Source organism: Clarias gariepinus, chromosome 9 (genome assembly GCF_024256425.1).
Source record: "Clarias gariepinus isolate MV-2021 ecotype Netherlands chromosome 9, CGAR_prim_01v2, whole genome shotgun sequence".
Classification (NCBI taxonomy): Eukaryota; Metazoa; Chordata; class Actinopteri; order Siluriformes; family Clariidae; genus Clarias; species Clarias gariepinus.
The window spans coordinates 16,661,100-16,689,072 of NC_071108.1; the positions used below are offsets into that span (position 1 = coordinate 16,661,100).

At 37.6% G+C, this 27,973-nt stretch overlaps 1 protein-coding gene across 2 annotated transcripts in view; it reads left to right on the forward strand.

Moving 5' to 3' along the window:
* The window catches only part of LOC128530467 (IQ motif and SEC7 domain-containing protein 1), a 95,109-nt gene that overhangs the window by 7,275 nt on the left and 59,861 nt on the right, over window positions 1–27,973 (forward strand). For both annotated transcript variants that reach the window (XM_053504431.1, XM_053504432.1), the window contains exon 2: window positions 8,551–8,577. In XM_053504431.1, coding sequence (XP_053360406.1) covers window positions 8,551–8,577 — 27 coding nt within the window. The remainder of the gene's footprint in view (window positions 1–8,550; window positions 8,578–27,973) is intronic.

Sequence of the window (27,973 nt, forward strand, 5' to 3'; positions counted from 1 at the left end):
TTTAAGAGTTTTATGCCAGTAAAGCAGTATGCCACTGATTAGCCTACAGTTTTTGTTTATTAAATAATGACACATCTTACTTGTTACAATTGACATTAAACATGAGATTGTGTTGTGTTATTAACAGATATGCTGTAGCAGCTGCGAGGCTATGAATAAAAATTGATCCGCACTCTGGTTATATTAAAATTTCTCTTTGCCGCACCGTCTTATCAGCACTTTCCGTTCAAGTCACCCGTCACCTGCTGTACAGGTGTAAATGTCCCACTTGTAACTTGCAACAGCAGCGTGCAGTGATTCGTTTTTGGGGGTGTGAAGGTGTACCTGCATCGAAACACCTGATGGAAGAGCATAAGCATAAACGTTCAGATATCTGCAAAAAAAAAAAATTGGACCGATTTTCTAAGAAAGGTAAAAGTTCTAAAAAGAGTATCAGTACTGGTGACGTGACATGGATTCATTGCTACAAGCCTGAGAGTAAAGTGCAGAGTATGAAACGGAAACGGAAACTTCCGCAATCGGCGACCAAGAAAAAGTCAACTATCAACCGAAAAATTTATGCTTGCAGTTTTCCGGGATTCTCAAGGACCAGTATTGGAACATTATCAGGAAAATTTTTCAATAATTAACAGTGTTCGTTACAGTGAGATGCTTATTGAAATCTTAAGCCTAAACTTCAGATTAAACACAGAGAACTGCTATCCAAAAACACCACGATCTTGTACGACATTGCACATTCGCACACTTCCGCCCACACTGTCAACACTGTAAAAACTTTGGGTTTTGAGGTGTTAAAAAATCCTCTCTATAGTCCTGATCTTGCTACACTTTTACCTGTTTGGTCCCCTGAAAGCAGCCCTACGAGGACAAAGATTCACTCCTGATGAATTAGTGAGGACAGCGGTGCATTCGTGGATCACAGCTCGGCCTAAAACATTTTTAATGAGCTAATACGGAAGCTTGTTGACAGATAAACAAAGTTTATTGAAAATCAAGAAGATTTTTAAAAAACTTTTTTGTTAAATAGAGTACTAGTATTCTACAGCCAGAAATGCTGATAATTTTGACTTAACCTTATATAAATAATTATCACCTTAGCAGCTCTTTCCCAATAATACTTTAATAAAACTAAAGTTTTATGGTCATAATAGCGTTACCTTCTTTATTTTTTTACTGGTCATTGTGGCTTTTTAGCACAGGCAACATTCTCATGGTGTCGTGCTACTGCTTTATGTTCCACTTCCTGCTTCTGCATGTTGGATGATGAACTTCAGCTTGACCACCTTGATCCTTTTCCTTACTTTTATGTTGGCATTCATGTACTTTTTTTTTGTACTCTAATCTTCTTTTGTGTCTTTGCTTTTAAAGCTTTTGTGCAGGTGTTTTCTCCTCTTTCCTTGATTTGACCATTTATTTCAGCGAATGTTTATTTCTTTAGTTAAAATTTCCTGTAGCCATCATCCTCTTGACGAGTCTTTAATGTTTTATCACTCTGCTGGTCTTGTCCTCAAATAAATGCTGGAGAATTTCAAAATTGTTGGAAAGCTTCAACATTCAACATATTCTCAAATTTAAGTAAAGACAAAAATGCTTGTTCTCATTTCCTTCAAATTAAACTTTAGTTTAACAGTTAGTAAATGATGGTCTGATGCTACTTCTGCTTGTCTTTTTACTTTAATGTGCAATAACAATCTTCGGAATTTCCGGCTTATACAAATGTGATCAGGTTGATTTTCTGTGATATGATCTGATAATACCCAACCACCCAGTGCTTTTTGGACCATCACACGATTTCAAAGAACAGATACCTATGAATTTCTCTTTACTCTCATTCATTCCTCCCTCTTTGTGTTCCCATCACTTCTTCATATTCCTTTTTATCTATTCCAATCTTTCGTTAAAATCCCATAAAAATTAAGTCATCTTTCTTTAAGTAATTGCCCAGGATGTTTTGAAATTCGTCACTGAACTTACTGTATCTTTGACTTTTTTTACTGTTACTTTTTTGGTGCATAGCCATGGCTCATGCTTAGCTTGAGTTTCTGCTTCCTTTTTTTAATTGATTGATAAATATGATAATTCTTGGTTAATGGTTTTCCCATCCTATCAGTACTCTCTATGCAGAATTTGATAGAATAAATGCTACACCTTTAATGTGTGGGGCATCATCCTCTTCATACCACAAATAGAGCAACATCTCTGCACTTATCAGTCTTTACTGTCCTGATTTGGTTCATCTCACCTTGCTGATCAATTCATGTAAGATTGGGGTTTTTATATTTCTGCTGCTATTTGGGTGATTTTTCTCACTTGGTACATGGTCTGTATGTGTCACGTTCCAGTGGTGGTTATAATCCTCGTTAAAAGGAACATGGTCAGTCTTGAGGTTTACAGGGACCGTAATGACCTGAATCTTTGAGCTTAAGAACTGTTTTTTTTCTCTGTACTCTCTTTCTCTCTCTGTCTGTCTGTCTCTCTTTCTCTCTCTCTGTCTCTCTCTCTCTCTCTCTCTTTTTTTTCTCTCTCTGTCTTTTTTCTCCTCTTTTTAGCAAGTAAACTTTTATTGAGGCAATGATGCTAACTCTATGCCCAACATTTCTTCATTCTCATTCAGGATTGGGGCTGATCATGGTGGAGTTAAAATAATAGGCTCCCCATCTACCCACCAGCACCATGGGGTGGATAATATTGTTACCATTGAAAAATATATTGCTTTTTTACAAAGCTGCTTATTATTTTACATGCACCTTAATATATAGACAAAGTAAAATTTGGAGGATATCAGGAATAACACATGATGCTATTTGTTGTATCTGTCATTTTCATAATATGATGGGTCCTATATCTAAGGAGTGTCACACAAGGGAGAGTGCTATCTTGCTATATATACAGTGGTGTGAAAAACTATTTGCCCCCTTCCTGATTTCTTATTCTTTTGCATGTTTGTCACACAAAATGTTTCTAATCATTAAACACATTTAACTATTAGTCGAAGATAACACAAGTAAACACAAAATGCAGTTTTTAAATGATGGTGTTTATTATTTAGGGAGAAAAAAAATCCAAACCTACATGGCCCTGTGTGAAAAAGTAATTGCCCCCTGAACCTAATAACTGGTTGGGCCACCCTTAGCAGCAATAACTGCAATCAAGCGTTTGCGATAACTTGCAACGAGTCTTTTACAGCACTCTGGAGGAATTTTGGCCCACTCATCTTTGCAGAATTGTTGTAATTTAGCTTTATTTGAGGGTTTTCTAGCATGAACCGCCTTTTTAAGGTCATGCCACAACATCTCAATAGGATTCAGGTCAGGACTTTGACTAGGCCACTCCAAAGTCTTCATTTTGTTTTTCTTCAGCCATTCAGAGGTGGATTTGCTGGTGTGTTTTGGGTCATTGTCCTGCTGCAGCACCCAAGATCGCTTCAGCTTGAGTTGACGAACAGATGGCCGGACATTCTCCTTCAGGATTTTTTGGTAGACAGTAGAATTCATGGTTCCATCTATCACAGCAAGTCTTCCAGGTCCTGAAGCAGCAAAACAACCCCAGACCATCACACTACCACCACCACATTTTACTGTTGGTATGATGTTCTTTTTCTGAAATGCTGTTACTTTTACGCCAGATGTAACGGGACACGCACCTTCCAAAAAGTTCAACTTTTGTCTCGTCGGTCCACAAGGTATTTTTCCAAAAGTCTTGGCAATCATTGAGATGTTTTTTAGCAAAATTGAGACGAGCCTTAATGTTCTTTTTGCTTAAAAGTGGTTTCCGCCTTGAAAATCTGCAATGCAGGCCGTTTTTGCCCAGTCTCCTTCTTATGGTGGAGTCATCAACACTGACCTTAATTGAGGCAAGTGAGGCCTGCAGTTCTTTAGATGTTGTCCTGGGGTCTTTTGTGGCCTCTCGGATGAGTTGTCTCTGCGCTCTTGGGGTAATTTTGGTCGGCCGGCCACTTCTGGGAAGGTTCACCACTGTTCCCTGTTTTTGCCATTTGTGGATAATGGCTCTCACTGTGGTTCGCTGGAGTCCCAAAGCTTTACAAATGGCTTTATAACCTTTACCAGACTGATAGATCTCAATTACTTTTGTTCTCATTTGTTCCTGAATTTCTTTGGATCTTGGCATGATGTCTAGCTTTTGAGGTGCTTTTGGTCTACTTCTCTGTGTCAGGTAGCTCCTATTTAAGTGATTTCTTGATTGAAACAGGTGTGGCAGTAATCAGGCCTGGGGGTGACTATAGAAATTGAACCCCGGTGTGATAAAGTTATTTTTTAACAAGGGGGGCAATCACTTTTTCACACAGGGCCATGTAGATTTGGAGTTTTTTTTCTCCCTTAATAACGTAAACCTTCATTTAAATACTGCATTTTGTGTTCAATTATTTTATCTTTGACTAATAGTTAACGGTTTTTGATGAGCAGAAACATTTAAGTGTGACAAACATGCAAAAGAATAAGAAATCAGGAAGGGGGCAAATAGTTTTTCACACCACTGTACCATGGCTGTGATGCGATTGTACAACAGCATGACCTTAAGTTTGATATAGCTTTTTTACAGCAGTTATCTAAACAATATTATATGCACAGATTTGGTTGTTTATTTGACCCGTTATTTTGCTCTACCACGCATATCCTTCTGCGACTGGTGGAGCTGGCGTCAGATAGCGGCTGACAGTTAGTATAATTAACAGGGTGAAAGTAGTTTCAAATTCTTACCAGTACTATATACTGTAGCTAATCGGATATACTAAAGGTGAGGAGAATTAACCATGGAGGTGACGTACAGTGGCGTATATTTCTTTTTATATTTTCACTTATTCCGCTTTAAAATATCAGATCAGTTATCTTCCACAGAGAGTTCAGATGTGATTCAGTGCGACTTAAAAGCAATTACTAAGGAGTCAAAGTGTTAAAATGACATACTGTTACCACGTGTGTTTTATTGCAGTGCACGTGCTTCGGTGGCAATTTTGAATGTGGTTTTTGGGAGGCAGTTGTTCTCTACTCACTACTGCAAACCATACTCTTACCCATGCGAGTGAATGACTGTAGTGTAATTAACGATTGCAAAACATCTAGGAAGCAGACTGATACATATACTATAGTTACATGTCCCAATGCTGTAATCGTCCATTCTCATCCCTTGTGAAATGCCTCTCATCCAATCAGTTTGCTCGGTCTCTCGGTTAGTTCTAAATGGACTGTGATCAGATATTAGTTAAATGCTTGGTAAAGTTGAATCATAAAAACATTACTGTAGAAATCACAGTTATGCTTAATAGTGAAGGGAAGAGCATTTCCACACACAGTGCAACATAAAATCACTAAACACTTAAGACTAAACAGCTGTGTGGTCAAACCACCTGTTAATGGAACTAATTAGAAAAAGATTTAAATTGGCCAAAACAGTGCATGCTATAATCAGTGCTAAAGGGGATCAAAGGAAAAATTACAGTATAAGACAAGTGTATATTTTATGCGTATCAGTATTCACATGTTGGGGTTCAGAGCATGTGTTTCTCAAACACATTACACCAGTGATTCTGCCTCAAGCAGCCTTTATTAATAATAAGAACACCATTGTTAAGCTTCTTGACAAGTAAATAGTGACTGTGTCGTGCTTTACATAGGCCTTGTTAATTAACAATATTTTGATGGCTAGGCTATTTATAATGCTAAAATGAGCTCTAAATAATTAAAATACAATCTCTGCTGCAATCAGAGCCGTGGTCTTGTAACAATAACTTTTTAAGGCAATTTCTGTCAGACTTCAGGGTCTGTAAGCAATGATCCATTTATTGTGCTAAATCTATCACAGTCTCAGGTTTTTGTTTGTAACAATGGTGTTTGTGGCACAATAAAAGGTTATAGTTATTTATAGATGAAAAGGCGGGTTTGTGTAAGTTACGGAAAGTTCTTTATGCTCCGGTATGGCCACACACATCAGTAAGAAATGTGTCTGACCGTGAAGAAAAGCTTGTTTAATTATAAGTATCTAAACTGATTTGTTGAACTAGCTAACCAAAAAATTCACTGACTAGTCCATTTTTTTTCTATTGTGTATTTTTTTTTATTTATCATGTTTTAAAGACCATTGTTTCAGCAGCAACCTACACTTTGTGCCAATAATGGTAATCTATGTTACTACTTTGAGTGGGCGAATAATTAACATGTCCTATGTTAATTACATTTGTCCAATTGATAGGTGGCAATTACTGTCATGTATAGGAGGCAGTGAGTAATATGTGGGGTGTCAGAGGTTTGAGCATCGAAGGTATTGTCATAATAAGCCCTTAATGAAACATATAAATCAGGGACATTGCTATTTAGAATTAGTACTTTAAGTTCTAAGGTCAGTTTAACACCGAAATAAGTACCAGTGAAACTAAGCTGCCAGAACAGTCTGATCCCCTTTAAAGAGAGGCTTTGAACAAATTACAAGTGTAATCTAGTAGCCGTGAGGCAAAACTAAGTAAAACCAACATAGGGATATAACTGAGGACGAAAGACTCCTCGGATATTAAATTGTTGTAAACTGAACATTCTATAAAAGTATGAACACGTACTGTACAGTAGGTGCAATAGTTTTTTAGGTTCAGGGCTTGTCAGCACCTGGTAGTCATAAGGGCTGTGCATCATTCTTTTGCCATATTCTTCCTGTTTAAAGACATTGAATAGATTTTTAGTTATCAGGTTCTAATACAGAGAAACTGTGTGGTGACATATAAATGTACACAACAGCAAAATCCATGCCTTAAGAGTATAGGATGCAGTGAGAAATTCGTACCTCAAGAACACAAGAAGGGCACAAGAACAACATTTCTTTTTTTCTTTCATTCATGCTTAATGTCTGCCGGGTTTAAATGAAGCCATGTTAAGCTTTGTTGTTCATATTTTGGCCAAGAGAACCTATAAGAACCTTTGTTAGAAAATACTGTGGGCATGTCTGATCAAACACACGTAGGTTTAGTTGAAAGAAAGGATGTGAATCATGGGCAGATTTTTTGGTATTGCCACTTGATTAGATTTAATAGCATTAATGTGTGTTGTCTGATTTGTCTTAAACATCGATATTTCTTACAGGTTTTGAATAATTAAAAACGTATCTAATAAACATTAAAATGCTGTGTAGATTGTTTTGTTGATTTGTTTGTTTAAATGTTATGTCTATTCATGTACAAAGCAATGTTTGTTTTTTTTCCTACCAATCTTATGCTTCCCACTCCAGCCCAGTGGGTGACGGTAATACACCAACTGTTCATAAATTTAAAAGAAGATGAAGCCGTACTCCAGCAGAATGCACAAATTTGCGGAATTTGAAAACTGTTTTTTATAATAAAGTAAAATTTCTGCAAAAGCTGTGGTATATGAGGGGTGATGAAGTCAAACTTGGACTTTTGTTTAGCCATGATTGGAGTACATGTCTCAAACGCTTGCCTCCCAGGAACTTCTTTAATGGCCCAAACATGTGGAAATGGATTGGAGTGAAGTCAGGACTGTACATGTGGCAATAACTCCCAGCATTGTTATTCAAGCAGTGCAGCAGTTTTCTTGAAATATTGTATGTACAGTTCTTACAGAAAAACATGTGTGTTTCGCAAGTTGATTACTAGTTACAGTATGCATTGATTTACCAGAATCAGGCAGTTCACTTGCTGAATGTGGACAGGAAGAACTGCAGCGGGCTTCAAGCCACCTCGGCCGGGATCATCGTTTACAGACGTATGGCCTTTCTTTAAAACGTTCCTACCATTCAAAATTTACTGCATTTAAGGATCTCCCCAACAAATTGTGCCTGAAATCTTTTGTAAATGTCAAATGACATTTACGGCTTCATTCACAAAATTTCATCACAATTCAGAGTTTGACTTGAATGCCCCTCATATTATCAAAAATACCGAAAAACTATTTTAGACTATTTAACATTTGTAAGTTGACCTAAATAATTGAAAAAGTGTAAATCAATTCTGAATCGAAAACTGATTAACAAAAGATTGATTAAATTACATAATCGATGAAATTGCAAAGCTCCAGTTGAGACTCATAATTATCTTGAGTGCTGTAGCTAAGGTTGTGTTGCTAAGGTTCTTGATTAAAAAATAACTAAATAAAGCCACAATCATTTAACAGCAATTATTACACTGTTATGCCTCTAGTTCTGTGTTATAAATGATGAAGATATTGTATCTTCTTATTTGTTTTTTTCTTCATAGCTTATTTATGCTAATTTGAAAAGTCAGCGTTTCTGTCAGATATGGTTTAAGTCTAACAAGCATGATCACATGTGCTTAAACCTACGGATCACATGTGCCTAAACCCACGGATCACATGTACTTAAACCTACATTGCATCATGGTATCATATGTACGTGCTGCTAGAAATGTTTATTTTTGTCCTGTTTGTGATTAATGATTGAACCCTTCCCCTGCATTTATCTCTGTGTTTTGTTTTGTTTTTCCTATCTCTGTGACTCTCTCTCTTTCTCTCTCTTTGCCTCTTTTTCTCTCTTCTGTCTGTGTCATCACCCCTCACCCTGCTGGATGTGTAGGCCAGATGGAGACTTCAACAAACACAGGTCTGTAACAACCCTTTCAATTTTCGTGTTCCTTATTTTCTCTTCTTGTCCTGTGCAGATGAGTTTGTAGACTGTAGCCTTCATGTTGCTGGATGAGTTGTGTATTCCATCTCGTGTTAATCTGCAGGAAGATAAACTGCGCTATTACTTCTGGCACAGTTTCTAATCCTAAATCGAAATGAGTCGTTGATTAAAATGACTGATTAACTGTTATGCTGGCACACCTTCGTTTAGGCTGGGGTAATGAGTTGTGCCCACCAAGGTCACAGTCATATTGACACATTCCTAGAATTTAGTGCCAGAAGCTTAAAAGATTAAAACTTTCATCACCTGCCATGGTATCGTCCAAACTTATGTGTCATTTAAAAGACACCCTGTAAGCTGTAGTGAGTGGTGCCTAGAAAAATATGTCTATATATTTGTAAAATATATGTCTATATATTTGTAAAGCCGAATACAGTTTTTAAAAATATTTTCGGGGGGAGCAATTATGGATAAAATCCATGTTTAGAGTTTAGATCCCTTTTTTTAAACAATCTGTCATCAGCGATCCTTCACTAAGTTCTGGTGCAGCCATTGCATTATTTCTGCACATTGCTCTGATGAAGCTTGAGTGTAATAGGGTTAGCTCTGAGTAACTTTGCTCAGTAATAGGTTTAGGACAGCTCCCTTGGATGAAAATGAACCGTGCTGGTGAAGAATAAATGGCAGGTTGTCATAGCAACAACTCTAGATCAACCGCATTGCTTTAAAAAAAACAGGATAAAAGTTGCATGCATACCTTGCTTTTCCACCTTTATTTCACTGTATACTGTATGTTCAAAAGAAAAAGAGAAATAGAGAAAGTGACTGTGTATGCATCTGAGTCTTTCATCCCCAGGACAACTTATTTGTGCAGTGCACATTATTGCCAAACGTGGCAGTAGGACAAGAGTAGGACATGCACTTAAGGACAAGGACAAATGATGTCAGTCTTTTAAAATATTTAGGCACACCCGGTTGTCATCCTCATGCTCATATGCATTGATATGCAAATCGAATTGTTCATTCCAGGAACACTGTTTTATAATAAATGGGAACGTCGTCATTTTTTTCTGAATAAGCGCCTTTTATGCTCTGCACTATATTATGAAGAAAAGGAAAGTAATAAAGGGTCTGGAGTGATTAATGAAATTGCTGGCGTGATCTTATCCTGACGTTTCCTCCTTAAATGGATGTGACTGTGTATAAGTATGCCTGCTCTCCACTGGTTTTTGGGGCAAAAAATAGCTCGGAGAGGGAGGCTTCATATGAGCCTACCCTCAGCTTCCTTTGCATTGCAACACAGAGGCAACTGCAGTCATCCCACAACAATACATCATTCTGTCCAAGCCAGGGCGGTGAAGAAAGATTGTGTGTGTGTGTGTGAGAGAGAGAGAAAGAGGAAGAGGGAGAGAGGAGGAGATCAAGAATTAGAAGGAACCCTAGATGCTATTCAGTAGCTACAACTGTAGATTAGATGAACGGTTTAATATAAGGACATACTGCTAATGAACACATGTGACATATGATTAGAACAGTGTAAGCTTGTGGAAGATTGAGGTGTAACTCAAATGTATTCAATTATGTGCGTTATGATGTACACATCTGCAAAGCGATGCATGATTTATGCATAGCATGGTGTAGAAGTTAATATGTAGTGTGACAAGAGACCTGAAATGTATTGAGTTTAATATAAGGCGCCACAAACAAACAAGTTTAGTTTAGTACAAAGTTCTGGTGATGTCATGATTTTAACTTTGGGTGTGGCCACTGCTAAGGTGCTCATCTAAAAGCCATTAAAAGCAGGACAACATAAAGTTATATATACAGTGGTGGTAATGATCAAATGTAATGATCAACTAATAGCCAAAAAATATTCTAATTCACCTCATGCTTCCTTTAAAGAATATGAAACATTTTCTGTTTGAATCCAGGTCACATTGATTTGATATTAAAGCACAATGTAGTCATTTCCTTTAATTGCAGGTCTGTCATTACAAGATCTTCAATTTATAATCTGACACAGAAGACACCTTATCTTACATTCTGTTAAAGAAGATTTAACTGGGATCATCTTTGCAGTGTCACATTTATTCATCTTAAAATATTGCTGTAATCACACAAAACTGACCTACAGTAATGACAGTTTCTTGTTTGCTTCTTATCAGCGCCTACCTTTGTAAATCGGTCAGATCTTACCATTAAGGTAAGACCTGACTGATTTACAAAGATCATAGCACTTTCTAATTTAGCAATTGTTGCTCAAATACAGATCTTTTGATAAGGATATTGATTTGCTGCTGGGAAAACAGATAAAACTATGTCCCTATCACACAATCTGGGACTGTGAGGATTAGCACTTTCTAAGAAAGTTGGACAAAATATGGGTTGCCTAAGTTAAGCTAATTGTCTGGCATTTTTATTTGCTGGAAAAATGCTGTATACATTTGTCTAAGGTTAGGTATTTAAAAGGCTATACATCCCTATTAAAAAAGGTTTTTGTGAGTGAAATCAAAATCGTTTCTCATCTTTAATCCAATGTGGACAAAAAAAAAGAAAAAGAGTATCTATACACTTATTTTCACACAATTCTTCCAACAATGCTACAGATCTGCCAAGTAAAGAGAGAACTGCCTGTGCACAGACCTGTTTAAGTCCTTCCATAGGTTTTTGATAGTATTACGATCAGGGCTGTGAGTGCACAATTCCAATATATAGATCTCTTTCTTCAGCATTCACTAGTTAGTAGTTGGTGTTTTGGGTTGTTTGGTGTTATTGATACTTCTGTATCAATATTGTATCATATAAATAATAATACTGTGTACAGTACAGTAGAACCTCGGTTTCATAAAACTCTTCCAGTACAAACAAATCGGGTCAAGACCAAACAATTTGAACTCTATAAATGTGATAACCTGGTCATTTAGTACATTCGGATCATCAGCTGACTTCATGCAGCAATGATGCTGACCCTGGACCTGACCAAATGAAGCAACCCCAGATCATAACACTGCGTCCAGAGGCCACTATGCATGATGCTTGCATTGATTCTGCCGCTTCCCTCCTATTCTGATACACCCCTCATTATAGGATAGGGTCAGTCTGGATGATCAGACCATCATGATCTTTTTCCACTGGCCAAAAGTCCGATCTTTATGCTCCTTAGCAAAATTAAGCCTTTTTTTCTCAATTAGTCTTGCTAATTATTGGTTTTCTTATAATGAATTAGCTCTTTAATGTCAATCCTTTGAGCTCTCATCTTGTTGTTTGTGTGGAAATGCTCTTAGCTAACATAGCTGTGATTTCTACTGTAATTTTTTTGGCAAAGCCGTGTCACCAAGCATTTGGTGACCTTTGTTCATAATTTTTTTTTTCTGACAAGTTATTTTTGACCAGGTAGTATATATCTTTTAGAATTATACATTGGTCTCATCAGAACATAATGATTTTTATCACATAGTGTGAGGCGATTTAGATTTTTATTTAACCCCATAGCCCTGGTACATGCTGGGAGAACTTGGCAGATATTGCTTCTTGTAATGTTACCAAAGGTCTCCTAGCAGCCGCCTTTTATTTCAAAGTTTTAAAGTGATATCCTGTTTTTGGTAATGTTGAGAAAATTGGGCACCAAAGTGGGCCCCAATTTCTCAACATCAGATCAGACCATTTCCACATCAGATGTGTAGAAAATCTCTACTGAGTAAATTCTTTTTAACAGTGGAAACTCCTACATTTTACACTGATAAGTCATGACATTAATATGCAAAACAGTAAAGCTAATATTGTGTATTGCGCTTAATGTTTCCAGGGAAGCATTGGCCCCTCAGGGCTTCAATCCACAAGATCTTTGGGAATGTGATGTGATGTCTGGTACCAGGATGTTAGCGGCAGGTCCATTGTTCACTGTGGGTTGTGGGTTGGGGTCTCGGACTTGTTTGTCTGGCACATTCCATGGATGCTCAGCCGAGTGGAGGCCGGGTCAATGCTAAACCCCATAAACACGACAGGCTGTGATGCACTGTGTTTTCTAATTCCTTTCTACTGGCCAGTGTTGAGGTTTTTAACAATTTGTGCTACATTGGCTATCCTGCGGAATTGGCCCAGGCGGCTAGACTTTGGTCCCTAAATGGGCCTTGGGGACCCAGAAACCTGTCACTAATTAGCTGGTATATAATCGATAATCAATGTTATTTAATTGGTCTGGTCTTGATGATAGTGTAATGGCTGATCGGGAATGTACATTAGTTCAGCACAGTGTTTAGGTAACTGACAACCTTAGCTAAATGTTCTTAAAAAGAAAAAAAAAAAAAAGGCCATGGCACTTTGTGAAGCGTTTGCGTATCTAAACACTTTTTCTTTTACCAAAAAAGTCCTACATTTATCCAGTTGTCAACACACATGCAGTATATATATAAGGTGTGCATTTATGTGATTTTATCAGATTATATCAGTACGCATAACATAAACAAATGATGGCAATGTAGGATGTGTCATGTGAACATGAATCAAAGATGATGAGAGAATCAGCACAGTGCCAGTCTTAACAGCAGCTTTCTTTAATTTCAGTGCTGACGCTATCAGCCAAAGGTCAGTCAGATCAATTGCAGGTTAATCTAGTACAGTATGTAATAAGTAATGTACCCATATTTGAGACCTGGAACCAGCATTGCTTCTTCCATTTTTCTAGCTCGCCCCTTTCTCTTCTTCACATTCTCCCTCCCTCTCTGGCTTTCTCTGCCTCTCACTCTCTCTCTCCTGGGTTTCAGCTAGAGAATGGTTGCTGTGGGAACGTGGAGAGTTATCACAAGTGCGTTTACGTGAAGAAGCGTGTGGGCGACGGAGAGAGGGAGAGAACGAAGAGAAGGAAGGGAACAGTAGTGAGTGATGCAAGAAAAATGGGCCAGGAATTCTGTGTGTGTGGCTGCAGTGAATAAGACGATAAGACTGAAGGAGGATAACGAATGCTTCATAGTTAAAATGAAAAGTTAAAGTACATGTGTAGACACCAGCAACTAGACATTTATACACAACATATTTACACCACAACACCCCTACCTGAGCATTTGGGAAAATTAAATGCAGTGTGTGTCTCTCTGTGGGAGTGTTTGTGTGTGCTGTAAGAGGCTACACCTGTTGCCATCTAAACCTGCCTTTAAAAGCCAGCACTTGTAGGCAAGGTTGCATTTACCGAAAGCAGTGAAGGCTTTTTGAATCGTGTTCGATTAACAGTAACATGTGACATCTGGCGGTCTTTCATGGATAGCTCTCTTGTGAAGAACCTTTTTACCATTATTTCTGGATCGGAGAAAATAAACAGTTCATGCTTTGTTCCTACTTACCTACCTACCTACATACCTTGAGCAACTCCAAATTTATCTTTTTGTGAGGGTCTAAGCTCATTGTGGTAGACAGACAGATATTTTTGTGTGGTCAGAACATTTGTTAGATCTTATGTAAAGGCAGCTTTTGCTAAAGATATTAAGGCGCTTTAACATGTCTTGCCTCCCAAGTTTACTTTGATTAAGTACTGACGACTTTCTCCATGACTGTCCTCGTATGTAAATTCACATAACACTTCATCATGCCATGAACTGTGAATGTCTGAATGGCCAGGCATTACTGTAGTTGTTTGGAAGAGTATTGTACTTGTGTTTCTCTTGTTCCATGTGGCAAATAATTTGAATATGAACCCTTTTATTAAACAGGCAGTTAGTTTCCTCTAGATCCCATTGTTTATTCACCTGACACCTCCTGCCCTGTTCTCTGCACAAGTCGAACCGACACAAGGATGTCCCACTTCTACAACCTGGACACACTCAAGCACTCATTTCCTGAAACCCTTTCCATCTCTCTCCTCTGCCAACCCAGTCATCACTCCTTCCCTGTAACACATGTTTGTTCACTCCTCCATTCCTGCTCCTCTTTTCTTTTTCTTTCTCTCTCCCTTATTCTCTCTTCACTCTACCCCTGCACAGTGCTCTTTCTTATTAGTTTATATTTATGTCGCTTATGTCCCAGCTTTAAGTTGGCATCTCTTCCTCTCCCTCTCCCTGTGTTGTGTGTCTTTGTGTCTGCTTTAGCTATTGATGCCGCTATTGCTGTATTTGATGTGTCCTTGTTTAGTGTGAGCCTAATAGATTAGATAAACAGGACCAGTAGGCGTCTTTAAAGAAGATGAAGAAAAGCATGGAAGTACTTTTGGTCAGTAAATGCGCATGAAAGATAGGACTTGTCACATTATTAGAAGGTTACACACAGTGGCTGTGGCTAATAGTCTAATTTTATACCAGCAAACCCACACACTGGTCACCTGCTAGAGGTTTGATTTCATTACTGTTCAATAAAGTAATTGGATTTAACTATAATTTAAGTAAATCAATTCTCTACACTTTATAATTGCCTTTTTTCTGCTTTATGTAAGAAATAGTTAATTGAAATGGGAAATATATTGCCTTTTCCTGTAGGCCCCGCTGCATAAAGCTGAGCTCATGCATAATTGCATGGAGGTGTGGGTGCATGTGTCTGAATATAATTATTGTGCACCTTAAATAAACATGTAATTACATTACCCAACCTGAGCCTTGGTTAACATTTTATACCATACTTTTCCTGATGATTTATTAATACAGAGTTTATTCTTGTTTTTCTTATTGCAGCTATGACTGCTGTCTTTTTTTGGGGTACCTTCCGTGTGAGCTCTCTGCCATGTGACTTACAGTTTATAGAAGTGTTTCTGTAGAAATAGCTCATTAGTTTTCATGACTATTAGAGTCTATTGGATTATTGTTCACTAATTACACTGTACTGCACCTCGATCCATTTGTTTATTCTCAAATGCACAATTTTATGATAATTTTACCAGCTGTAGAGGTCTTGTTTACTTGCTCTGTTGTAGTCATTAGTGGTGAATGTAAGTATATAAAGTAAGTATATAAAGTGCAGTAATTACATAGACAATTACTCCAGGTCAAAAGCCTACATAACCATAAATAACTACTTCATAACTGTGACTTTGCATCTGTATAACTCCATTAAAACATTAGACATAACATAATACTACATAACTCAATGTAATGCTGCCTAACTGTGCTTCTACTGCTGCTGCTAAAGTGTTTGTATTGTATGCATGTGGCTGTCTTTGTTGTCTGTTTCCTTTTTTCTTCCTTGACTTTTTTCCTCTCTCTTTTTTTCTCTCTCTCTCTCTCTCTCTCTCTCTCTTTCTCTCTTTTCTCCGGTGTCTATTTCTATCATCTTCTCTGTACTTTCCTCTCTCCTCCCTTTTCTCTTGCACTCTCTCGCTCTCTCTCTCTCTCTCTCTCTCTCTCTCTCTCTGTCAGGTCACCACCCTATTCCACCTGTACTACTAGTTGTACCAATCCTACCACCACCACTCCTGCTACTTCTCCTCCTGCTACTTCTACTACCTCTCTCCACACCAGTCTGAGCGCAAACAGCCACTCGAGCCAGCACCAGTACTGCTGCCCCGCGCGGCTTCTTCTGCCCAAGCCGCCATGCCATGCCCTCCCCCCTGCCCGGCATCCGGAGCAGGCAAGGTAAGGGCCAGAGCCCCAAAAACTCAACCCCCCGTCCCCGTCCCCTACACCCTGCATCTTTCTGTTCACCTGCCTTCAAACTCATTTCTCCTCTTCCTCCTCTGGTCATGTAGCACAGACACTAAACTCTGAAATATTATTGGTGACTTTCTGATCACACTAAAACATTTTTAACTGTAGCACCCAAAATAGATGAGAGAAATACTCAACTTTTATAGTTTAGTTATTATTAAATGTTATGATATTATGATGATTTGTTTTTCCATTTTTTTTTCCAGTTTAGTTTATTTGATTATAATAGATTAGATAAATAATTTAGTTGTGGATGTGTGTATATATACCGCAGGTGACCATTACACTAACTAGAAAATAATAATTATGTTAATATAAGAGAATTATGAAGCTATAATAGAAATATGTCATTTTTACTCTTTTACTTTTAACATTATAGAAGTAAATAAATAGTAAATCTAAATAGATTTAATGTACTTTACCTTTACAGAAGAAGTGTCATGCTAAAATGGAAAATATGGAAAAATCTACCCTGAACAACTTTTTATAAACGAGTATAATTAGTAGAATCCACACTTTCTTTTTTGTAATAAACAGTTTTTTTCTCTCATCACTTATATACAGTAGTTCCCTACTGTATATAACCCACAATACCGTTTGACTACCTGCTGATAATGGCCCCAGTGGGTCAACTCTTGCTTAATGTCTGTTCAAAGAGACTGACGCCACAGCATTTTTGCTCTTTAGTCTTTTGCCTGGCTGTCACATTCTCATCAATATAGTTTGCTCAATGGTTAAAGTTCATGCATGCTTTCCTGCTAATCAAACTTTAGATCGCTGGCTAGCCAAGGAGACAACCGAGTCCATGTTTCCACTAATCCTACATTGCTTTTTCCAATAATAATAATAAAATATTTTGTACCGGACTGCACAACCTCACCATTATCTTTTATGTTTGTTGAATTTATTTGCTGAATTTATTTCTCCCCTTAAGCACTATTCTATCAGTGCTATGCAATATTTCTCTATGCCCAACAAGGTAAATACACAGCAAATACAGTGTCTAATGTGTTTCAGGGTGGAGATTTTCTCTAGCAGTTACAGCTAAAAAAGGCACATTTTGTTTTATATAATATAGACTTTTCCTCTCATTTCATGAAGGTGCTGAGGTGAGCCTCTCTCTTAATGAGTGCTTTAGTGTTTTACTTCAGTCTCTTTGGTCCCCAGCGTGCAATTACTCCCTCCACACATAAATAACCCCGGACCAAATTAGTTTGCAAAACAACACACGCACTCGGGCACACATGCCTACATCTTGATACCAGCTACTTGAGCACGGTGCCTCCCACCGCTTCAGGCATGAATCACACACAGATACTGATCACAACGGACATGATACTCTCTGCTCCCACACACACACTCGCATATTCTCCAGCCCACTCTAAGATCTCCTACATGCTGTCACTGCATGACCCATTCAGTCATTAATCCCCTTTTCGTCTCCATCATATAATCATTTTCACACTGAGCATCTCTATTTGGCCTATTATCATGTCAGCGATTTATAAATATAGTTTTTTATCTATTTTTTAGAGCTTGCTTTATAAATTTGTTTTGTGCTTCAGATAAAGACTCTATTCAATTTTTATTTACAACTGAAACATTTTGAACATTTTGCTAATTACATTAATTAGATAACCTTTTCAATTGGTCGGGGTTCAGAGTCGAGCAGCTGCGGGAAGATGTAGGGAAGCCTGGTGCAGTTCAAGTGGCTAATGATGTAAGACTGCCACCTGCTGGACTTGATGCTTATCACCGCTTTATGCTGCCGAAAAAATTGCAGCAGTACTCATTAAGCATCTCACAGTGATTTCAAATCCAGTCCACAGGATCCCTAATGATCCATGTCTGTTTTCTATTCCACCTTCCGACAAAATCAAATAAAGCAATCGAGAACAGCCCTCTTGCATCATTACTGTTTACAACACAATGTTCCACATGTACTTACCCGACTTCCCTCAGGGAAAATCCAGCGTTTATCTTACAGGCTTCGTCATTACTGTATCAGCATTAGAGACAAGCCCTCATAGAGCAGGAACAAGGAACAAGCTGATTTATCTACTTTAGGAGCAGGACTCATCTAGTCGCACAGCGATTATGGTTTCAATTATTTTTCATTATAGGTTTGCTCATGTTGATGATTCATTTGGTGCCACTTGGTGCTGGTACCGATTAATACACCAGATTTCTGTACACCGATCAGCCCTAACATTATTGCAGGTGTAGTGAATGACATCAAGAGGTGGGATTTATTAGGCAGGGGTTTTAAGCTACTCCAAGGACCATATTGTAATATCTAGACAAATGTCTATGTCCATGTCCAGTTTTCCCAGTTGGTGACAGAGCCATGAGCACCCAATGCTCACTGATGCATGAAAAGAGTAAAAGCTAACCCATCTGGTCTGATGGCCATGCTGACCCCTTTCCACTGCTGAAATGTGATATGAGCCTCAACGCTAGACCACAGAGGACTGAAAGAAGATGGCCTGGTCTGATGAATCATGGTTTTCTTTTTACATTATGTAGATGGTCAGGTGAAAATGTGTGTGTAGTTTACCTGGGTAAGAGAGTTATCACTAGGACCCACAATGACCAAGAAGCAAGCTGGCAGAAGCAGCTTCGGGTCTTGCCATTCAAATAGATGTTGCTTTGACATGTACCACCTACCTAAACACTGTTGCAGACAGAGAACACCCTTTCATGGCAATGGTATTTTTTAATGACGGTGGTCTTTTTTGAATTGGCCCCAAATTCCCCAGGTCTTAGTCCCATTAAGCATCCGTGGGATGTGATGAACAAAGTTACAGGACTTGGTGACAGTTATAACAGCATGCCTACAGAGGTCTTATAAAGTCCATGCCTTGACAGAGCAGTTGTTTTGGCACAAGGAGGATGTACTGTATACAATATCAGGCAGGTTTTATTGTTTTAATGTTATGGCTGATTGATGTACATAATGGGCAGCTTTTTTTCTACAGCTGTTTTGATAGCAACTCCCACGCATGCTTTTCTAAACAGCTATATACTCTCTGTTGTTATAGTAGATTTGTTACAGAATCGATTTTATTTTCCCTCTGACATTTAGTCCAGCATTTTCTGCTATCATTAGCCCAATGCTGATTCTAGATATTAGATCAGTGCCAGTGTTGCCCTGCTACAGTAGTGCTAGGAGATGAACGAGAGCAAAAATGTAAAAACCTATACAGTATAAAGTACCACTGAGAGTAAGCTTTTGTGACATTGCAAAATGGAAGATAAAATTTGATTTTCAATATCCTGGATTGAGATGATGCTGAGGCAGATGGGAAATTCCATCCAGTCTGGTCACTCTGACATAATGCAAGAAAATGTTTAAAAAATGACTGCCATTTGTAGTGTCGTTACAACCTTAGGCAAAACCACATATTTTAAATAACTTTAAACAAGATTTTTGGGTTAATAAAATAAAATTTAAAAAATGACAGCTATATTGACTGTATTTCATTAAAAATCATTTAATTAATTAATCCATTTAATTAACAATCATTATTTTTATTAATGATTAAGTAATTATTACTAAATAAATTGTGGGAGGTTAAATTAATTTGGTGTAAAATAAAATCGTAATCGCAAATGTTTGAAATCTGTTTTGCAGCAAATATATTTTTTAAACCTTTTATTTTCCTTTTCACATTTGCAATAGGCTGATTAATAAACAGCAGCTCATAAATGAAATTGCTAGCATCCTATTTCTAATTATTATTAATTGCAATACTCGTTTTCATTTAAATGCATGTCAGTCATTGTACAAAAGTAAAACACAATGCGATGAAGTGAAATCCTAATGATCAGTAATTTCGACCCCTACAAAGAAAACCCTCTCTGTAGGCCTTTAAAAGGAGAAGGGCATACTCACAATGCCTTCAGAATAAACTGTAGCTCAAAATTCAAGGAACAAAAATCACAAATTACACTATGAAAATTTAAAATGCATGGACATTTTTGTAGATGAAAATACTATAAAAAAAAAAACGATTCTAGCAAATTTAGTCTGTCTTGACATCCCTGAGCACTTATTTGGGAAATACTGTTAATTTGTTTAAGGATCTTGATGGAATTGTAAATCTAAAAGGAAGAAACCCGTTGTGTGCTTTAGGCCAAATCAGAGTGCACTGACCATCCTGCTGTCATCTTCTCTCATACATTCATTTCTGCTCCACGCTTCATTTCCCCTTTACTCATCCATTTTATGTGTCTGAATCTCTGTCTTTCTCTGCCCTTCTCTGCTCATCCTCCCTTTGGTTGGTAGAGAAGAGGATGACGATGACATCGCCCACCAGTTCTGTTGCCCTGCCTCTGAGTGCAGTAGCCCCTCCTCTAGGTAACCAGCAGCACCTTGGCTTGATGTTTGTTCTTTCACCATCTACTTCAACCAGGAATCAGTGGATAAACTCTCATCAGCAGGATGTTGGATCTCAAGCTCAGTGCTGAGCAGATTGACTCTAACTTGTGCTTTGACTGAACTGAAAGCAGAAAACTAATGAAACAAATAAACAAAAAACACTTCCTTTCCTTGCACTAGCATGCAAACCTGCATCCTATCACCTCTCTGACATGGACAGATAACTTTCTTTGTGCTGATGAAAAATGTAAGGAAAGAAAGATTGTTGCAAGCTGGTTGAGCAATGGAGTGAAAAAGTTGAAGAAACAAGGGATGATGAAAAAGCAACATAAGGGACATTAGAGCTCTCCATGTCCAATTCATGTATTTCCTGCTTATTTGGTTTATTCTGCTGTCTAGAAACTCTTGCTTTGTCCGCCAAGCCACTGTGATGCTACAGTGTCATCTGTGTTGTGCTGTCCTGTGCTACTCACATTATCTGTTCAAATATGCATATGTATGTATGTTACTTTTTTTTCTTTTTCTTAGTAGTAAAATGTCTCAGTCATCTACTCAATTGTGAAAGAAACTGCAAACATTTGAAGGTGAGGAGAATGGGTTGATATTTTCATACCACTGATTTGCGGTGTTTCAGGTCGACTACTGTATAGGGTCAGGTAACACGGGGATTCTCCTAAAGCCATATTTGAATGTACAACTTCAGTATTTAGCATCTTTATTCTTCCTACCTCCTTTTTCTCCTGTTTCTGGACACTTCTTTTCTCTTCTGCTGTACTATTGGTCCACACTTGGGCATTGTGCTCTTGGTCTGTTTCTTGGCATGTGTTTTAAACCGGACCTCTGACAAAATTTCTAACAAACAAGTATTCCTTTGGTGTTTTAACAAGGCTGATTACTGCTTACTCTGCCCCTTGTTCTAAGCAGAACTGTTCATGAATTTGTTGAATAATGTTGGTCTTTTATGATGGAAAATACACAGGAGGTGGCCAGGTGGTACAGCGAGTAGTAATTTCGCTTCACAGCTCCAGGTTCCCTAGTTCAATCCTGAGCTCGGGTTACTGTCCGAGTGTAGCTTTGTGTGTTCGCTCTGTGACTATGTGGGTTCAAGTTCTCTGGTGTCCTCTGTACTCCCAAAAAAACATGCCAATTGGTGAATTGGCTGCTCTAAATTTCCCTTGAAAATTTGTGTGCATGTTTCTCTTTGTTGGATTGGTGTCCCTTTCAGGGTGTATTCCCTAAGTCCCAGTCTGTCACTGAGTGTTCCTTGGACAGACTCCGGATCCACAACTACGACCAGTTAAAGTGGTTTCTGAGGAAGAGTGTGGGAATGGACTCCCAGTGGTCTTGGCCTTCCCAGTTCTTATTACCCCACCATAATGATAATTAAAATAATAAGATGTAATAATACTTACAGTATGTAATGTAATGTGGATCCAAGAACATAATACAGTGCAGGGCACTATTCTGCTTACTCAAAGAAGAACAGTGATAACACTGGATTAGTTTGAGCGTTAGACCTTAGAACAAGATAAATTTGCGTAGAAAATTTGATTTTACTGAACACTCAGTGATTTTGCACAAATTTGGATCGGTGTTGTAATAACATCTAAAGTTTTTACTGTATTATAATGCTGACCACACCTCAGGTATACAAATCAAGCATAAATCTACTGCTTAGCATTCTAGTAAATCAACCCATTTATTTTTAAAGCTAGGTATTCTTTCTAATCAACCCTAATACCCTGTCCGTGCATGTTGTTGTGGCCGCTGATGTCACTTAATAGGCGGCGTGACATCTGGCCTGATGTCATACAACAAGGAGGTTTCTGTAAAGAAAACCGATATTTCCTGGCTAAATACGTCACCTTTTATTACAAAAAATCAGACTCTTTTTGTCCCTCATCTTCTGTTTCTCTTGCTATGTTATCATGTGTCTATGTCTAAATGTTTATCTCTCAGTTACACACACATAGAAATGCTGACTGGCTCTGTGTTCAGTACTGAAGAGAACTTTCCAGAACAACTGACTTTACTGTTAATGTGCACAAAATAAGTAGCTTAACGTAAACTATACAAAATATTATTCTTTCCTGTAGACTTTTTCATCGTTGTGACTTTTGTTTTGCTTAACACACACTTATTTTTTTATTTCATTTTATGATGAAACACTTGTGTTGGTGTTTATTAAGGTTGTTGTTTAAATCAAGAAGAAGCTGAACTCATTCAGCTTTTGGCTTGTTTCTCAGTAAGTTTTATTTTACTCTTGAAGGTGCAGTCATATTCCTATATAGAGTTTTTTTTTTTTTTTGAGGGACAGTGATTCTTTTCCTATCTTCCCTCTCAGTTGTTTGGAGACAGTTCTGACAGCTGTCTGTATCTGTTTGTTACCTGCAGTCAGTTAGAGCTGCTGAAAAGTTCAGAAACAGATATAAATAAATTTGACATTTAGATTTAATGGCTCTGGTATACAGAAAGAATGCCGGGTTGCCATTATTTAAATTTTTAAAAATTATTGTTTTTATTTCACGTGAATCCGTCAGTTACATTTCTTAATTATGCAAAAAGAGTACTAACTCATTAACTGGATATTAATTATTTTTGTTAAATGTTAGGCATTGAGCGTGTTGCATAATATGTTGAGTATTTTAAGACCTTTGAATGGATTTTGAATTGGAACTTGAGTTGCTACAGGCTGGAATCCTAGGCTTCTTTCACATCCACTTCAAAATCCTGCCTTTGATGCTGGAATCATTAGTTAGTGCTTGGAGCAGTGCTGGGGTTATGCTGTAAAATTATAATCTTTATTGAGCAACAAAGTAATGCGGGAACACTTTTACAAATACAAATTGAGTTTCGCAAGAACACATTTGCAGCTATAAATTGAGGTTAAAAACAAATGCATACACACTAATGACGAAGCAATTTTTTTGTCAATAGGGAAGTCTGTTTTCCCTATTGCAGACACAAATTTTTTTCCATATTTTATCCCAGCATCCCAAATGCTGTGCTCCATCTGGCCATTTAATCTGATTTCAATGATTTTTTTGGTTCATTTTGGGTTGTTTTTAATAATGCAAAAATAAGAACAATAATAATGAGTAATACATTTTGAAAGCTGACATGTTTGAGATGAAAGACAGATTCTCATAGCTGTTCTTGCTTGACGTATACCTGCCACCATAACGCCTCGGATACTAGAGACGTTTCTAAATATAGAAGTCATGAATTTTCCTTTGGGAATATTTAAGTTTTAGCACTTTAATTCCTGCATTCTGAGGACATTTATGTACAGGATCTAAAAAATTATAAGCCAAGAGAAAATGCACTTTTCTTTTAAACAATTATTTATTAAATGAACAATTAAGCTTTTTGGTTAGAGAGGAGGCCACATCTTGGTGACTAAACTAAGTGCCCTCTGAATCAAACACTAATCTAATGTATTGACCGTGACATTAAAGGTGAGACTGTTTTTTCTCTAGTGAGCACATCACTGCTAGCAGCTGAGCTTCATGGAGCATGTTGTGATAATGAAAAGAGAAAAATGTGTCACAAAGATAACAGAAGACCACCAGGACCTGACTGAGAAAATTGGGAAGCATGGCCTGGACTGCAAACAGTGCAGGGTCGCCATGTTATCGGTATTTAGTTCGTTATTACACAAGGAAGGAATGATGAAAGAGTCCTTTACTATTTTTCTTCCCTTTCCATCTGTTATTGCAGTGCTGTATATACAAACATGCTCTTACTCCTGTTACCAAAGGAGGTGGACCATTCATTGATGTATGTATATTTCATGAATGATAACAGCTATATAATATTAAACAATTAAAGAATATAATTTATTGAACTCTATAAGAATGTTAATGATGGTTATGATGTTGACAATAAATAAAAGCTTCAGTTATTCAGATAAACTTAAGTGTGGACTATACAATTTGTTTTCCAAGTTTCTTTGTAGCTACAGTGAAAACCACCATGGATATTATACAAGTATAACATAATTCAAAACTGAGTTTTGTGCGCAAGAGGAGACTGGTCCATTGTGATCCTGACTATTCCATATAATGCTGTGTGCACATGTGACCACTAGTCACTCTATAAGACAAGGGCAAGGCAGGGATAATTTGATTAAAGTCTTTGACTGGCGGAGGGGTTGGTAGAAGGAGAGAGCAGAAAAATCAAGCACTACTGCTACTGTAGGTGAGGACAGTTAGGGCAATGCAGAAGATTGCTCCTGTTAGATAAGAAAGATAAGAAGTATTCTATGGACTTAATTCGAGGTGCACTTGTCTTGCTCTCACAATAGACATTTAGCTTGTAAGAGTACTTATGTAATTATTAAAACTTGAAATTGTATAAGAGGTAATGATAGCTCTTATGCATACAATACAGTCAGCTTTATACATATTTGGAAATTGACAAAAAAATGTATTTACACTAAGGTTAAGTTAAATAATCTGTACAGTATGAACTCAATGGACAAACTTTCAACTGTAATTTTATTTAAAAGTTAGATACGCATCACCAGATGCTGGTTTTCTTCCCTGGTTTCCATCCTCTGCCAGGATTTTTCTACAGCTGCCTCCCTGTTTATTGCTGAGGGATTATGGCTTCAGTTTCATCAATACAAATGCATACTTATTTGGATACAGGTCAGGTGATTTACTTGCCCATTAAAAACATTTCACTTCTTTGCCTCAAAAAAAAATCTTGGGTCACATGAGAATTTTATGTGAGTTTTCGAAGGGCCATAGTCCAATGCTATTCATTAAAAAAATGATATTTGTATCAATTAAAGTCAATATCCTTGAAAATAGAATAGACATTTTTTTGGAATCAGTCAATGAATCACATTGAAGGCCAACATTAGAGGCACAGCTAAAGAAGAATGAAAATGTTTTATAATAGTTCTAAATGCTTATTTTTTAGGGATTAACATATATACACAGATACATAATAGATACAGATCAAATACTTTACAACAACGGTGCTCATTAACACAATCAAGAAAGTCATAATTTCTTCATGTTAGGAAAAGTAGATTAGATCTGCTTGTTAGTTACCATTGTGTTACTTGAATCATTTTCAGTGAAGCTCTCATTAAGGTGATTAATATACTGGATGACAATAGATTGTGCCTTCAATGATTAATTAACAAATGTTTGCCATCACTGCTCCTGTTACTATTATTTCCTGACTCCATCACACACTTGCGTTGTGTACAATGTCGTGAACAGAAAAGAAGCAACTGCTGCTTTGAGGGTCTGTGAGAATTTTAGTAATGGGAAAATGTTGAGGCAAATAAAAGTTTATGTTTTACAAATGAAATTATATAACCAAGTGTATAGGGACGAACCTTGAGTTTGAGGTTCAGTTTTTTAGCTCAAGCATCATAACCCAGACTGTGTGTGTGTGTGTGTGTGTGTGTGTGTGTGTGTGTGTGTGTGTGTGTGATGGACAACAAGAACAGAAAAAGGGCCATGACAGACGTGCTGCAGTCCTGTTGGGCACGCCTCTGTCACTCACAGCCTGCAAAGTGTTGACAGGACTGAGTAGTTCGGGATAATAGTGTCAGCTTGTCAGTAAGTGGCTGCGGATGTACAGAGTAGAGAAAAAGTACAGTAAACTCACTGAGTATTGTTGTTTATGGACTGCATGTGTCCAGACATTGAAAAAAATGTTTCTTCTCACTTGCAAGTTTGTGTATTTTTCTTTTTCAGGTTATAAATATAAGTGGATGCCTTGAAGCATGAAAATCAAGCCATGCAAGCAATCCTGTGGGTTTGGTTGCAAAATCAGGCCTCGCTGCAAAAAAGTGAAAATACAGTAATATGACCAAAAGTTGGGGGTCATCATAATCATTATAGTTACAATCAAATAAGCTTGTTGAACATCTCTTTCCAGATTTGGTCCCTGTTAACAGTCCCAATTCTTCTGGAAAAAATTTACTCTATATTTTTAAATGTGTGGATTTGCCATATCAGCAACAAAATCATTAGTGAGGTCTGGAGCACAGTTTCATGGAGTTCAGTCCATTCCACAAGTGTTCAGAAGTGTTAAGGTCAGGGCTCTGTGTAGGCAACTTGAATTTTTCCACTCCTACCCCAACCTTAGTGTACAGCTACAGTACATGCTGGAACATGCTTTGGGCGTCTTCGCTCCAGTTAACTTCTAATGTAACAGTAAACTTTTAATGGTACAGCTACTAACCTACTCTATAAAATACTGTGCTTTATGGTAACCCACATGCAGTGTTTGTGTAATGGTCAGTAGGGTTGCGCGATAATGCCCATTGTCATATCGTCCTATCGTCAGCCTGTAAGATCGCCGATACACGATAGTAGTCAAAGCCCAGGGATTCTGCGTGCTGTCGCGTTGTATTCAGAGAGTAGTACATATTTTTGTGGTTATTTTTTTCATTTTATGTCTGTTGTTTTATCAATAAATCTGCTCATATCTGCGCACGCGTTTATCAGCCTTTTGATCAAAAAGTTGCACGCGCAACTCACTTTCACTTTGCACAAGGCAGTGTTTATTGTTTAGTGTATGTTTAAAGCGCATAAACACAATAAAACAATTGTTTTAGGCTAACATATCATACCTCATTGTAATTTTTTTGCACACACGCGCGGGTGCGTTACAATAATAATAAGGAAAAATCACAATAATAAATTCGGAGCAGTACTACTAATAATAATTATACTGAATGAAGAAAGCGCCGTCGAAGAAGTATCATCATTGAAGGAGAGAAGAAAATGAAGAATTAATACATATCAGTATTTACAGTTTGAGCTCGACACGTTTATGAGCTCTGTCGCTTGCTGTCAATGGGTGACTAGGAGAGAGAACACATTTTCGGCTTCAGTAGACACACAATACTTCAGACTGAAATACGACTGCCCCCTACAGGTAATGAAGGGCATTTTCACAGCTTGCCGTGCGCAGCCGTGGCAAGTCACGGGATTCCTTTTCTTGAAACGTGGGTTTTTAATGGCGACATCTGTATCGTCCATATAGCTGACTATCGTCGATAGACGAGACTATCGTCGATAGACAATAGTATCGTCTATCGGCACAACCCTAATGGTCAGGTGTCCACAAACTGTTGGTTCTATGGTGTCCTCAATATAGGCAGATTTATCTACTATTCCCTATTATTATCTAAGATTAATATGAATTAATTAATATTAATGTGCACCTCCAGGGTTTGGGTTAAAATACTGGGTTCGAAACATAGAGGTACAGATAGTGAGTGAGTGAGTAATAATAGCTCATTAAACCATTTTTGTTATTAAGCTCATTTTAAGCTTTACCTTTTCATTTTTCTTACTGTATAACATTAAGAGGTTTCTGTAATGTTTTATTCAGT